The 14,955-nt window shown below is 38.7% G+C and overlaps 1 protein-coding gene across 5 annotated transcripts in view; it reads right to left on the bottom strand.

The window, feature by feature from the left end:
* Nucleotides 1-14,955, bottom strand: part of ABCC8 (ATP binding cassette subfamily C member 8) — an 81,453-nt gene that overhangs the window by 19,193 nt on the left and 47,305 nt on the right. For all 5 annotated transcript variants that reach the window (XR_012660780.1, XR_012660779.1, XR_012660781.1 and 2 more), the window contains 9 exons: nucleotides 14,297-14,332; nucleotides 12,682-12,717; nucleotides 9,533-9,631; nucleotides 8,587-8,671; nucleotides 7,263-7,343; nucleotides 4,547-4,684; nucleotides 2,011-2,136; nucleotides 1,234-1,333; nucleotides 396-643 (listed from right to left, as the gene is read on the bottom strand). Coding sequence is in view for 2 of the 5 variants with exons in the window: in XM_075094669.1 (XP_074950770.1) it covers nucleotides 396-643; nucleotides 1,234-1,333; nucleotides 2,011-2,136; nucleotides 4,547-4,684; nucleotides 7,263-7,343; nucleotides 8,587-8,671; nucleotides 9,533-9,631; nucleotides 12,682-12,717; nucleotides 14,297-14,332 (949 nt within the window). In the remaining 3 variants the exon portion in view is untranslated. The remainder of the gene's footprint in view (nucleotides 1-395; nucleotides 644-1,233; nucleotides 1,334-2,010; nucleotides 2,137-4,546; nucleotides 4,685-7,262; nucleotides 7,344-8,586; nucleotides 8,672-9,532; nucleotides 9,632-12,681; nucleotides 12,718-14,296; nucleotides 14,333-14,955) is intronic.

The following is a 14,955-nucleotide window of genomic DNA, read 5'->3' as shown; positions in this document are numbered from 1 at the left end:
CAACAAAAAATCAACCAAAAAAGCATGCTCATTAAAAAAAATAATCTGGGTTTCCCATATGTTACCAAACCTGAAAGCCCTACTTGCAGTGAGGATACAACAGTACAGGAAGAACATCTATTATATCACAATTACTTTAGAGACCAAGTTTTCGCCATACCAGCTAGATGATGAAAATAAAACAAATCTAGCAAAAGGAGAACAACAATGCAAAAAGCTTAACTGTTACTTTTATTGCACTGTGTACCCAGAAGCACATTAAACCTCAAAATACTCTGGAGTTGCTCTATTACTAGAAATATAGCTCACCGCATACAGAACTCGGAGCAGAGGTTGACAGCGGGAGATCCCCACCAGTTAAATCATAACAGAGGGGTGAATGAGGTGTGGCATACCTCACAGTGAGAGCAGTTTTTCAGCTCTAGCTCTGTCTTCCCAGAAATGGCTTCCGAGGTCCAGCGTGCCAGGCAGTAGTCGATGGCCACCATCACCGTGTGCTTCAGCAGCTGGGACAGAACCAGCAGCGGCAGAAGGAGGATTCCCGCTGCGCTGAGGTACTTGCCACAGGCTCTCCACGGCATCTTTGCTCTCTGATGCAGTACTGAAGACAGGTTGTCTTCATCATCGCTTTCTGTTACTTCTTCTGCAATGTGCACGTAAAAAGTACAGCCACACTGGCTTACTCACGCACACCTTTCATGGAGACTGCCAAGTGGCAGCTACAAAACAGGTCGACTTATACAGGATAAAGAGTGGCTTTAGGTGAAATTACCCACTCAGGCATGCATGATTTAGCCTGCTGAAGTTAGCAGTAACACATCCTAAAAGATGCAAAAAACCTTAGCACAAGGTGATCAATGTCTCCAGTCATGTTTCTGCAATTTAAAAGTACTGGCTTGATAAAAATTAATTACATTTTTTTCCAAGGTAAAACCCTGAACAGGGGTGCTTAGCTACTGACAGGTTTGAAGCTCACCCAGCATAAAATATTCACTATTATTCCTCTTTCATTATCAAATCATGTTCAAGTATAAGAAAAAAAAAATTCAAAAGTTTGGAGAAAGCTATGACTTCCAAATTCTTGAAATAAATGGAAACAGCACTCTTACGAATCACGACCTACATGAAAAATTATTATTCTCTTGCCAGTTTTATTTTTGTTAATTCACTCTAAAATAATTTAACTGTTAAACAGTAGTGTAGCAGTACGGGGCTCAAAGGGTGATCTTTTACCTTCATCCTCTTCATCATCTTTCAGCAGAGCTTCACGGGAATACATAGTTCTCCGGAGATTTGTTCTTTCAAAAACAGTTTTTCTTTCAATAATAGTCTCCTAGAAAAGGGACAGTTTGTGTGTTTTCAACCAGAGAATTAAAAAAAAATCACTAGCTGTGACAAAACTTGTTTCCAATCAGAACGCCAGAGAAAAATAAAAGTGAGAATCTTACAGCAGGCAGTCGTAAGTGATGAATTTGCTACCTCTGTGTAAAGCCAAAGGACACAAATCAGGTATCTGACATGAATTTCAGGTTGTCAATCCCAACCCTCCTAGAATCTTAACTTGGACAGATACCCCTGAATTAAAAAGAACTAACATTAACATCTCATTCTTCCTGTGTTGTAGTATTGAAGACAAAATGTGTTAATGATTTAGAGCTTGATATAGGCACAGCTGAAAAATTTCTATCCAATGCAGGAGTAAATTCAGGCATATTTATAGAAGCAGTTGTCAGCACTGCACATTACCATAGTTTTTCCCCTAAGATGGCCCAATTTAATATTCCTGAGACAAGAATATTTTGATATGGCTTCCTATAAAGAATGGATCAGAGGCAACAGTATCAGGGAGTTATGAGATGTCTTAATAGATAAATAATGGTAATAGTAAGACTACATTCATACTAAGTTCAAAATCACACACAGCACATCAGTCCTTGCTAATGCTTTCAAGGTAAGAGAAAAAACTTGTCACATTTTCTGCAAACGTTGATTGCCCTGCCCATCAAACACCTTTTCCAGCTCTTGGTCTTGTCTATTCATTAATGTCTTCCAGTGTTCAAAGAGCTCCGTCTCTGATTTCTGGATGTCCTTGAGTGTTCCTTCTCTCTGGATGTTACCATCTTTCATCGCAATTATCTAAAAAGTTAGAAACACAAACAGTGAGATAAATAGCCATGTATGTCTATTTATTTTAATCTACGTCACTGTGTCTGGACAGAATTTTCTCTTTTCTTAAATAAAGAATATTTCTGCAGACAAATCTGTCTTTTTAAAAGACAGTGAAGTTCTCTCTCAACTCTATTCCCGTTACTCAAGATGCTGCAAAACCAGAAACTTCCTGCACTGCATGCTTTCAGAAAGCAAGGCTGCTTTTAAGTAAGAAAGAAGAACAACAGGGTCCCCATCAGGAGAGTGCATTACTCTTCCTAAATACAAGTCATTAGCAAGATCATTAGCGAGAGTTCTTTTACCCCCTAAAAGGAAAAGGCTTTTAGCAACACACCATGCGCAGCATGTTTTGCCCTCATTCAGGCAATTAGATATGGGCATGCTGGCTCCACCGTCTGTTTGATATCATGGACCCGATAAGGAAAAGCTAGGGAATTTGAATCTCTAAAGCTTTAAAAAGCATAAATAGTGGATGTTGTGGGGGAAAAAAAAGTATATATTCAAGACAAAGTCTAAAGGGTGTGGGGTTTAGGTTTATACCAGTGTAACTACATTATATTCACACAATGTAACTGCCTTCACTTTAGATCTGGAAAGGAGAATTGGAAAATGAGGCATGTGAATCATAAACCCACGTGACATCATTAGAAAATAGTTAATGCAGTAACTATTTTTCTCTCTCCCTGGAAACTCAAAAATCGCCACGGAGGGGTGGGAGGGGAATTCTGCTAAGAATTTTCACCAGAGGAAAGGAAAAAAATAAAGCAAACAAGGATCTCTTTGTGGTCAATTTATTCAGGAAACCTGTAATTGGGCTGGATCCTGAATTCTTCTGCAGTATGAAGATTTAGGAGGGCCATCACATATAATTCAAATTATATTTTTATTTCAAATTCCTTCATTAAATAAAATAAATATTCCTGCTGCACTCCATTTGGGTAGAATTTGCTAAGGCATAATAAGAACTGTGCTTAGGAAAAAAACCCTGAACTATCTCTTAATAAATAATTTTAAATTATTTACTTTAATACCAATCTTTCCTGTCCCCCAGGCTGTTTGGAGCAGTACATTTCACAAAACATTATTGAAACCCAATTAGAAGATAATGAAAATAAAATAATTCTCATAAAGTATCCCATAAAACATAAACACCTAGAAATGTGTATGACATTCATAAAGAAAATGAAAAAGATTATACTGATACAAGGCCATAGCTGTGCATATTAAAAAACAAAAAGCCAATATATAACAATTGAAAAAGAGGAAGCTAAGATGGACCTCACAGGGCACGGAAAGAGGCAGAAAATTCCTGTACCCTGAAACACACTTATGGAGAACCAGAACTGTTTTTATAACAGTAGTAATTTTTAGGAGTGTACAACTGAGGGACAAAGTCACAGCAAAAAGGATATCCACAAAGGATAAGTGCTGCCCACCAAAAACATGAGCAGAACAAAATTAACGTCTGTTTGCAACTTCATAGCAAGCCAATGTGAAGAACAGAGAGCAGCTCAAATACGATTATTGCTTGAGACAGGGTAATTACTGCTGTAGTCTGTGCAAGATGCAAAGGACAGAGAAGTCCTGCTAGGAGGCATAACTGCGGTCATCAGTCCTCCCGGGCAAGACGACCTGTGGTGTTGTAGCTGGATGACTGCAGGGGAACTAAGTGCAAGGCCAGTGTGAACCAAGAAACTAAAAAAATCCAACAAAACAAACTTGATTTGCTTCATCTTTGATATTTGAAATTGCAAACTGTTATAGAAAGCATACCTTCATTTTTTTTTTCCTGTAAACTACAAGATGTAACAAAGAAACCTCACAAAACAATTGAATACCACACATTTCTTAAAATTTTGCCAACAGACAAAGGATAACAATGTTCTTGATACATGACGCACTAGTACTAACTGCAAGGTAATACTGTTTTTTTCCTTGTATTTTCACACACCTCAATATCCATAAACACACCCTTTTCTGTGACAGCAGAGACAAATTCCTAGTAACACCCCAGCAGAGGCAAATATGTTACTCAAACATTTCACTGTTTTGAGATTAAGAAAATGAGCAAAGATTTCCAATATAACTAATAATTTTGGATACTCAATATATGCAGCCTGCTTTCACAACAGTATTAAGTATCAGCTCTATGAAAATCCAACCTATTCACATATTCTAAGATGGGAATCCCAAAATTATGGGAATCCCAAAATTATGGCACCCCAAATTCACTGCCTGATTTTCAAGAGATCTGTATTATGTTTCTTCTCACTTAACTACCACTTGGTGGAAAGATGAAGTGAAAGCATTGTTTGTAGCAAGACATAATCGTGCCACATTCTTGCCTCCTCAGGAAGAACAGGAAGAGCTTTCTTACCCAGTCAGCATGGGGTAAGTACTGCAGCTTGTGAGTTACTAGCACAATGGTCCGCTTGTCTTCCCGCAGCATTTTCAGGATCCCTTCTTGCATGAGATGGTCACTTAGGTGGATATCCAGTGCGGAAAATGGATCATCCTGTCATGGGGAAAAGAGGTCAGCTTTTGGAGCCAGCATTTATGGGACCTTAAGAAACCGACAGATTTTAATACCAGTAAAACCAGTTAGATCAATATAGACAACAGAGGTCATGAGAAAGTCAAAATTGTTCTGAAGAACGGTTTTCTCACATTATATAACAACAAACCTTGAACTGTCTTTCTGCAGTGAGTACTCAGACATAGGGTAACGTCAACTGTGTACATGCTACCATTTCCTGAGGCTTTTTGGGAACCGCTCCTCTCAACAGCGGTGTGTCAGAGCCTAACTGCAGTGCATGTTTCTGTCAGACTCAAGACACTACAGCAATGTATGTCTATCGCATATATTACACAAACTGCTCGAGGGACAGTGACAAAGAGCACATTTTTATTTCCCTTGTACATAATTGCCCTCTGATTTTATTTTTAATCCATAAATCAAAACTCTATTAACAAAGAATCACAAAAGGAGAAACATTGATCATTTTGATGACTCTGCTCAGATGCTTGATTTACAACCTAGATTATCTTATTGTCTTAATGAATTATATGCAATTAATTTAGGCATAAGCTAATCTGTACCATCTTTTGGGGGACTTGTTTACCTAATCCTATTTAAACGGAATTACAAATCTATGATTTGTGTTTGCACTAGTGACACTGACTGTAGGATTTATGTAGTATTACTATTTCCTACTATTATATCACACTAAAATCAGGATTTCTTAAAAATCAAGTTTTGTTTTCTTTTCTCCAGATGTTTGCTGATAAAGTAGGGTTGAATTTGAATTAATTCTGCTTTCTGAGTGACATCATTGCCACCAGTTAGTTAGGGAGAGGTATAAGCGAAGAGGCGAGTGCTTTAGAAAATCCCTTTGAACTTTTATTCCCTTCAATTTTGCAACAATTTATACTGTGACTGCATTAGAAACTTTAGTATATTGTTGCTTTCACGTATCTACAAACCCCAAAATATCTGAAATCAACAGTAAGATAAATATGACCGCTGAAATTCTAACAGATCAGGGCATCATAACATAAAGCACTTAAAAGATGCTTTTGAAACAGAGTAAACTTCTGGCTGTGACAGAGAATTTGTTCTCAGAAATGTGTGTGCAACTGCATGTGCACTGTGTTCACTGAGCAAGGGTGTATGTTGTCAGCTTTACTGCTGCGCTCTTCCGATCTGGCACAGACCTAAACATCGTTCTGAGCCCCGAGTTTGTGCACAGCCACCTCGTATGCAATGGTGCACTTCTCGGGACTGTAAATGCCAGTTCACAGAGCACGACATTGCACTGTGGAGTCAGGCGAGGCAGCTCAATACGGTGGCACTCACCGTATTTGATTATGATGATGCACTGATTACAAGACAGCTGAAAAAAATCAGTTCATATTGCAGGACTAGTCCAACATGCGACAAATAAAACATGCTGAGTGAATGAATGTAATTAAGAATAAAATATGTAATTAATTATCTCACATGACCTTTTTTCGTAGCCGCAATGGTTACAAGAATTTTAGAGAATATGAAAGGAGGCGCACACTTGTGAGAGAAGTTTCTTAAGCATTTGTTTACAAAATCAGTCTTAAAAGAACTGAGTGTTTGCAATTACTAACAGAGGATTCCTGATTATTTTTGGAAGATTAATAAGTGGAAAAAGGTTTATCTGTAGGTGCTTTTACATTACCAAATCCTAAGAGAAGTTGCTACTGCTAGGAGGCTATTGAGTGCCCTGCACAAAGGGACAAAACCAAGTTACAGCCCAATACTGGATCTGCTGATTTGCAGCACCTGGCCCGACTGCTCTCTACCCTCCTGCATCCTGGTCAATGCCTGGAAATGCCCTGCACATGAAACAAGTACATATTGATCAACCTTACTACAGGGAAAAGTTTAAGTAACCTCCCAGACTTTTAGGGATAACCTCTACTGTTCACAGCTTTTCTAATCCCATGTGTCTCATGCCTTGCTGTCATAAAAGCTGTATTCAAAGCTCCTTGAAAACTGAGCTTAAGAAGGAAGTCCATAATTGGAAAGCCAGCAAGCTCACAACTAGCCAGTGTGTAGGATGCATCCATTTTCCCACCTACTAAGTTTTAAGAGCCCGCTCTCACTCTTTTTTCCACAGCACTTCTGTTGAAGCTGGGACAGGATATAGCAGCTCCGGGTGGGAAGACAGCTTAGTTTGTTGCAGAAAGGAAACACCCCAGACACAACACAGGACAACATTAACTTTAGGCTTGACACAGCTTAGGAATTTTATGAATACAGCTGAGACTATTTGATTTCTAAGTACCAAAGATAAACACAAGGGTCAAAATGAAACTTCAATAGACTGAGAGGGGAAGCATCAGCATTGTATTCTAATCAGCAATTTGTATTCTAAAAATCTGTCTACAGCTTTTACAAAACACTTCTTACCTGCAGGCTAGCTAACATGGATATAAAATAAACACTGCACGTTTGGCTTAGCTCTGTGAAGCACAGGATTCTGTGTGTTACCCATGAAATACTCTCAATGCTCGCATCTTATTCTTGGGTTTGCAGCATAAACATAATGGCACCTACTCACCAGGAACACAACATTTGTCTGCTGGTAGAGTGCTCTTGCTACACTGATACGTTGGCGCTGCCCTCCAGACAGATTAATACCCTGGAGATAAGCAGGAGAAAAACAATCAGACAGTTACAAAAATATCAATTGAATATTCATATTTTGATTGGATAATCCACAGAAGACTTTCTGGACAAAGAAACCCAGAGAAATTTTTCAGAAGTGTGGGCCTGGACTTCTGCTGGGACACAGTACACAAATTGTTAGAAAAGCCAGAGCACTCAGTCCAGAGCTGTACTCCATACATACCAGAGGGACGGGAAATGTTTAATGGTCTGTGGTGACATAATGGTGTAGGTGGCACAGATATTCTGCAGGCAGTCTAAACTAGATATCTATTCAAAAGTTAGCCTTATGAGTCTGGCTGTGTCCTGCTTTTGTTTTTTTTTTTATAGTTGTATGCTGTCATACTATATCAGCTCCATTATATACTGTAATCAGTAATTTGCAGCTGGGAAGTCAGACCATGCTGAGGCAAATGTTACCTGGTTGCTATTGTACTTGTTTTTATCCCTTAGTCCCCTGCTACTACCCTGCTCTAAGCTACTTATCCTTCCTGTGATTCACCTGCAGTTTCACAAACACCTTAAGCTCTCGTTAGCCAGTACTGCTGCCAAAAGACGCTATCCCACCCTTCTCCCTCCTCTCCACTTCCCTCCTCCTGTCAAAAAACATTCGTTTGGCTACACAATGAATTGGGTTAGAAACCAGTCCATTGAAAATTAACATGGTAGCCAGCATGGAAATGTATCCTTAAATATATCTGGGGTGGTGGTTGTTTGTTGTGTTTTCTGGTGGTGTCCTGACACCCACCCCCCGTTTTGTTTGTGACAGTGCCAAAGTAAATCGTTTACAAATTTGTGACTTGTTTCCTTTCTTGTCACTCCCTAGTCTTCCCTGATGCGATAAAGCTTAGTTTGCCGCTTATTAAACACCCGCTCTTTTTTTAAAAGAAGGTGCTCTAAAAATCTATGATTTATTTTTATGTTACTCCTAACAAAACCAAAAAATGCACTGTGAAGTCAGGATATCTGAGAGAGCAGCCACAGAATTAGTCAAACGTTCTGATAGCAACACATTTAAATTATTGCATCTCACATAAATGACAGTGTTTCCATGTTTACTGAGCAACAAGCTTTCAGACTAATGACCCAAACATACACTCAACTAAAAGATTACCTTTGTTGCCAAATAACCAGTAAGATTTTAAGAACACAACAAAATAATAAAAACCCCTCTATATATTTAAAACAAAAATAGAAGCTTGTAGCTGATCACTGACCCTCTCTCCAATCTGGGTTTGGTCTCCATGAGGGAGAATGTCAATATCAGGCTGGAGGGAACAAGCATCAATTACTGCTTTGTACCTGCGGAAACAAAAAAGGTAATGCAAAATCCACACAGATACTGCCAAAGAAGCACATTTCCTACCTGCAGAGGAACAAAAATCAACCAGCTGGAAAAAGTCACAGAGTGGAAAACATATTTGTTAGCCACTAATTGTTCTAATGGGATCTCTTGCAATCACAGGTAAGTAAATAATATTTCAGCTACGAAAAAGCATCTTAGGTCAGCTTCCCAATTTAAAACATTTAATCATTAAAACCAAGCAAAACATGCAAAACTTCTTCCATGGTACGTTGTTATTGTTTAGCGTTTAACTTTTTTTCATGTCCAGTGACTTGGTTTCTTGTTTCAACATCCAAGGATGACAGAAAAATGTGTGTAGGAAGTGAATACAGAGCCAACCACTTCTATACGGCAGGGGGATCAAATACCAGCAATTAACTTCTAAATATATTTGAATGTTTGGTGGGCATTTATACCAAATGAAAAGGCAGCCCATTAATCCTCCAAATGTACCAAATACTGAAATCATAGTAACAACATTCCCACTCCCAAACTGCTAATGTCCTTCTCAGACAGTTAAATGAGTCAATTAGGGATAAGAAGAGCATGCTGCGTGCTGCACACACACAGTCCTGGGAAATGAAAACCACTTCTACACTTAAGTTCAAGTGAGACTGAACTGTCCCTTGTGTCCTTCAGAAAAAACATGGTCAAAGGGAGACCGCGCAGAACTCACTGTCTTTTGTCATGTTCAGGCACATGCGGTACATTTGTTACTAGAGGGAGATGGGGACCCACATGCATGAACTGAGGCCTATGCAACTCCACTATTTGGTGGAAAGGGCAGTAAAGCATGTGATAGTGCTGAAACCTGTTACCTCTGTTTGTTAAAAGGGCTTTCAAATGTGATATTCTCTTCCACTGTGGCATTGAGCAGCCAAGGCTTCTGTGATGCATATGCTACTGATCCTCTTTTCCTGGGGGGTGGAAAAAGAAACAACCCAGAGTTCCCAGCTTACCAGTGCAGTAGGCATTTTTGGAAACCATTTTCTTGCAGAGGAAGAAACTGGTAATAAGTCTTCAAAAACACTCTTTCATTTTCGTTCTTTAGGACAATCAATAGCTCTCCCATCAAGGAAATACAGAAGATGTTAAATATGCAACAGAATACTGAAACTGTTCACCTAACTAAATTTCAGTTTGTTCCCTTTTTTCCTGCTGTGAGGTGGGTTTTGGAGAGGCTAGCTCAGTAAAGCTGCCTCTTGAGCAGTGCAGATGGCAGGAAGATAATTACCAAAAACTGAATCGCAGCTCTGTTTGGATACACTAATAAAAAAAATGTAGAGCAGATCACTAGTTAGGCAACATATTTCAGGAGGAATGTTCTAAAAAAATATTTTAAAGGTTTTTTTTTTAAAAAAAAAACAACTCCACACATACACAAAGGCAATTCCCCCACCCCCAACACATTAATTTTCCTCATTCTAAGAGGAGAACTTGAGTCATAAAGTAAATGGGTAGCCACAGGTAAAATCTTTCTATGTCTATAAAGACAAGAAAGAAAGAACACAGACAAAAAATATTTGCTAAATTTCTCCCTGTGGAATTGCCCTCATAATGTACCATCAGAAGGGTACAGTCAACAGGATCTCGCCATGCATACTTTGTTCATAGGGATTATTACTACTACTATTTAAAAATAGAAGTATTTTCCTGCTAGTGAAGTAGTAGCTCTTTTGTGGCTGCTGTGCACTAAGGACCTCAGTAAGGCAGAGCGGGGAGAAAGGCAACATTTTTTATTAGAGCAACCGATACTGTTGGAAAGCTCTCACTGGCATGTCACTGTTTGTCCAGGAAAGGGCCAAAAGAGGGAATGTACACCTAAAAGCATATCTGTTTTCTTTCCAGCTGTATCAGCTAATCTGATAAAAAGATGGGACCTCTCACCCAAATGTAGCCTTTGTCTGCTAGACAGCCGTTACAGCAGCCTCCTTCTAGTTGGACCTGAATGCAGCTCAAAATCATGAGCTGCCAAAATACACCAAGCGCTTTATCCTTTTTTTATCAGCGGTTAAGGTCACTTTCCCTGCTCATTTTTTCAGGCTTTCACCAAGCTTGCTTACGAGTCATTATAGGATCCAATTTTCTTTGATGACCTGAAAGAACATACAGTTATGCTACCCTGCTAACACGCTTCCAATTTCAAATGTCTGATGGGGTCATTAGAATTTAATTATGAGTTCTCTTTATTGGAAAATGAAACAGAAAAAAAGAAAAAAAGACAGAAAAATCCGCTAAGCAGCCCAGCCCACAGTCCCAAAATCTAATGCAAAGAGCATTCAGTTCTGCCTCACGAGGGAAGCCTTTTTTCAATTAGTATGAAATTCTCATCCCAATGATTGAGAAAAAATTGGTCTGAGCATTCCAAGATGAACACGTATTCCCTTCCCCTCCTTTTCATTGCTTGAAACTGTGCCCCTTTGCTGCTCTTAATGTGATTGAAAACTCACATCTCATTTATTTTTTGAAAAGTAGTAGCAAAGTTTTGAGGAAATGCTTTTAAAACTTGTGAAAAGTTTTCTTTTGCTCAGTGAAGATACAGACACTGCCAGTAAGATGCACTCCATGCTGAGAAACAGCACAATGCCTGGGAACACCATTCACGTTTGGCTCACATTTTGCTTTTAGGTTGTCAGTGAGAATTAATTACTGCAAGGAATTTGGGAACAAGCAATTGAGAGAGCTCAATTCAAAAATGAAGAGACCTCACCAAAATTCATACAGATCTAGAATTTAGTAAATCTCTCTTCAGATTTGATCTTAATTGCAAATTTACACTAGGTCAATGTCATATTTTGACATTAGCAAAAATCTTGCAAGTGCTTGATCATATGAGAAATCTATGGCATGTCTACAGTGCTTCTTACAGTAAAGAGGCAAACAAACCTTTTACTGAAACTGTGAGAAATGTGGCCAAAAATCCAGAGAACAAAATATTCTGAAACAGAGTGTGCAACACTTTCTCTGAAAGCCTAAACATTTCACACTTATAAGACTGAATGCAAGCAAACAGCTTAGCAAAGACTTACAAGGAATTTACTCTGCAGGTGGAAGTAACTGCCTCCTACCCCCAGAATGCATAAACAAACATGTATTTTCATCAATGGAACGTCATTTTTAACCCCTGATAGCACAAGATAGACTGGCCATAGTCTCTTAATTATCACAAAGAGGCAGACAGCAAAATCCTCCCTGAGCTCCCTGGAGACTAGGCACTTCGGCTAATATAGGATCAAGCCTGTTCATTAATTTAGAATCAGAAACAATGTTGTCAAGATTGTTTGTTTAAAGTTATTAATCTAACTCTACCTTCACATTTCTTTTTGTTAAGTCCAGTAGGCTCAGTATGCATTCAAGATCACTGAGAATAAGACTAGTTAAGGCACATTTATATATGAGTGTCAGTGCCTTAACAAACCTACCAAGTCTGAGATGTTGGTGTTTTTCAAAAGAAAATAAATGCACTTAAAATGCAATGAAGTTATGATTATAATAGTAGAGGAAATAACACATTGCAAAGCCTTTCATGTGTTTTCGATTGCTGACTGCAGTTTTATCTTTATTATTTTTGCACAATTCATTAATTTCTAATAACATTCAAAAAACTCAAAATCAAACGTTCTCCAGATATGACAGAAACGTGTGCTGTCTGTCCTATACTATTACTGCATGAACAAAAAAATATGTTTGTGTGATTTTTTCAGCCTGACAGTAGGCAATAGAACATTTTGATATTGCCAGTCCTGAGTATTCAGGATCATACATTTTTGCCATTATTAAACTGCAAGGGTCACTTGCTTGTTTTTACTTCTAAATCTTGCAGTAGCTGCATACAGAGACAACCCATTCGCCTTCTAAGGAGGAACAGCTCATTAAGCACAGCCACTGCTGACGGATGTTTAGAGTCACAGAATAGCTGAGGTTGAAAGGGACCTTGAGGTTCCCCTTAGTTTTCCAAGTGTTGTACCTGAATTCCAAGTCAACAGGAGATTCTTTCTCTGGGCTGCAGAAAATAAACACAAGGGTTTTTTTTTAAAAAAAATCAATTATTTTAGACAATGCAAATAATACCTTAAAGTACTATCACTATGCTATAATTAAAAATAGAACAAAATAACTGCATAACAGAAATAAAATTCTCTGAATTGTGTTAGAATTCTGTACCATGTGATATTGACCTAAAAAAGGATGGTTAAAGCTTCAGTTTCGAGAAGTGCTAAACAACCTTGAAGAAAGTATTCAACACCTATGAGCACATGCTCAAGACCTCACAAGACTTTAGCTCAAAATACTCTGAGAACACCAAACACGTTCTACAGGATGCCAGTACAACAAATCCACCAGACATACTCCTACAGCACTTACCCAACATAACTAGGATTCTCAGAACCTATGATAATGTAGGTAGTTGTTTCATACAGTCTCATATTCTTTCCTGCTTTTTAATATGCTTGCCATAGTGTTGTGCATGTTACCTCACCGTTTGCTGTCCATCCCCGTAAGTTTCAAACGCATGAATGTCTAATTCTGATCCTATCGCATCTTGTATCTTAAAGGGTTCAAATGACTTCACTTTAACTTGGCCCAGAAATTGCAGTCTCTCATACAGAAAGAACTGTGAGATTTCTAAGTATCCTTTACCATGAGGCTTAGCCGTCAGACACATGAAACTCCCTCTTATACTACACACAGATGGGATCAGAAGTTTTGCAGGGATCAGTCTGACAACCAGGTAACAAATCTGAAATATAAGGTAAATGGGAGATAAGAGCCTGATAAATCTAAAGAAAAGGCAGTAGAATAGTTGGTGCGCCAAGGAAACATTCTGGCGAGTGGAAGGCACACAGGTCAGCACAAGTCAAGCAAAGAGACATCATGACATTTTTCCTCCGCTGATTTCAGTAACGAAGCTCTCACTGACTTCAGCAGGGATAGCATTGCCACTTTCGCCAGGTTTACCATTCCGGAGGTTTGTGCACCACACTGAATGACAACCATGTCAGAAATCTTTGCTCTCAGTTGATTTGGTAGATGTTCCCAAAATCCAAGCTGAACTATGTTAATCAGGTAAAAATAATTTCCATGCAAGGATCCCTTGCCAACAGATGGACTAACCTATTACTCCCCACACTTCTCAGTTTGTGTGTGCCTGAAGAATGCTAGGTGAGAAAATAAACTTATGACAGCATGTAAGAAATTAAGAGAAGGGTAATGGGGAGATTTTCCTTTAATAAATGAAACCTTTAAAGCAATACTTGATACTATTTTTTAAAGCATGTCATTAGGGAATAACCTGGTTCAGACTTTAAGAGAAGGATTTTCAAAGACGTACAGGAAAGTTAGGATAAGATTTTCAAAATCACCAAATGGCAATGTTTTCATAAAGAAAATCTAACTTTTATTTTCGTAAGTGACATAGGTGGTTTCAAAAATTATATCCTAAGCTAATTAACACAGTGAAAGTTTCACTGGCTTTCAGAATTCTGACTCTGAAAATCTTAAGTGTGGACTTTAGAAACCTTTGGTTCCTTCGATTGCAATCGATTGAGTAAGACAACCAATAATCACATACAATACCATACCTGACATCTTCCCCCGTCTCACTGTCAGAAGTACAGCTGCATCACAAATAGAAAGCAAAGGTTGTTTACTTATGTAAGCACAGGCAATCTGCCTCAGAAAGAAAGACTATTAGATTCCACTTAGCACACAGACTGCAAACAGTATTTATCACAGAGCTGCAGCGCAGCATCTGTTCCTGCTACACAAACTGACTTGCTTTCAGCGGTCAAAAAAAATTGGGTGACAGGTTTTTTCCCCCCTTACATACATTTAATTTCTTTCAACAAATAAAAGCACCCCCACTCTGTCCTGGAGGTGCTAAGAGAACCGAGACATCCTAGCGTGACAAGAATAAGGTTCCATTAAAAACCCCAACATTTTCAGGGAAAACAAACCAATAATTTGTGACACTGCATTTTTCTATGGCGGTAACTGCCCCTTTGCAGCATATAATGGGTCAGTTTGAACCCCAAACCCACCTTGAGTTGAGTTGCAACATGCTGCATTCTGCATCAGCCCTATCCTTGGGGGGATGTGCCTGTAGGTGTAAGTGTGGGCAGATCTGAGGGATGGGCAGGTTTTGGTTCCACTGTATCTGAACGTGTACCAAGACGTTCACAGACAGAGTTGTTTTGAAAGGATGACTGGCCATTCTTGTTACTCATTTCATTGAAAATAA

This window comes from Phalacrocorax aristotelis, chromosome 5 (assembly GCF_949628215.1).
Source record: "Phalacrocorax aristotelis chromosome 5, bGulAri2.1, whole genome shotgun sequence".
NCBI classification, from domain to species: Eukaryota; Metazoa; Chordata; class Aves; order Suliformes; family Phalacrocoracidae; genus Phalacrocorax; species Phalacrocorax aristotelis.
The sequence above is the reverse complement of the archived record's forward strand: the minus strand, read 5'-3'. Positions and strand labels throughout refer to the sequence as shown.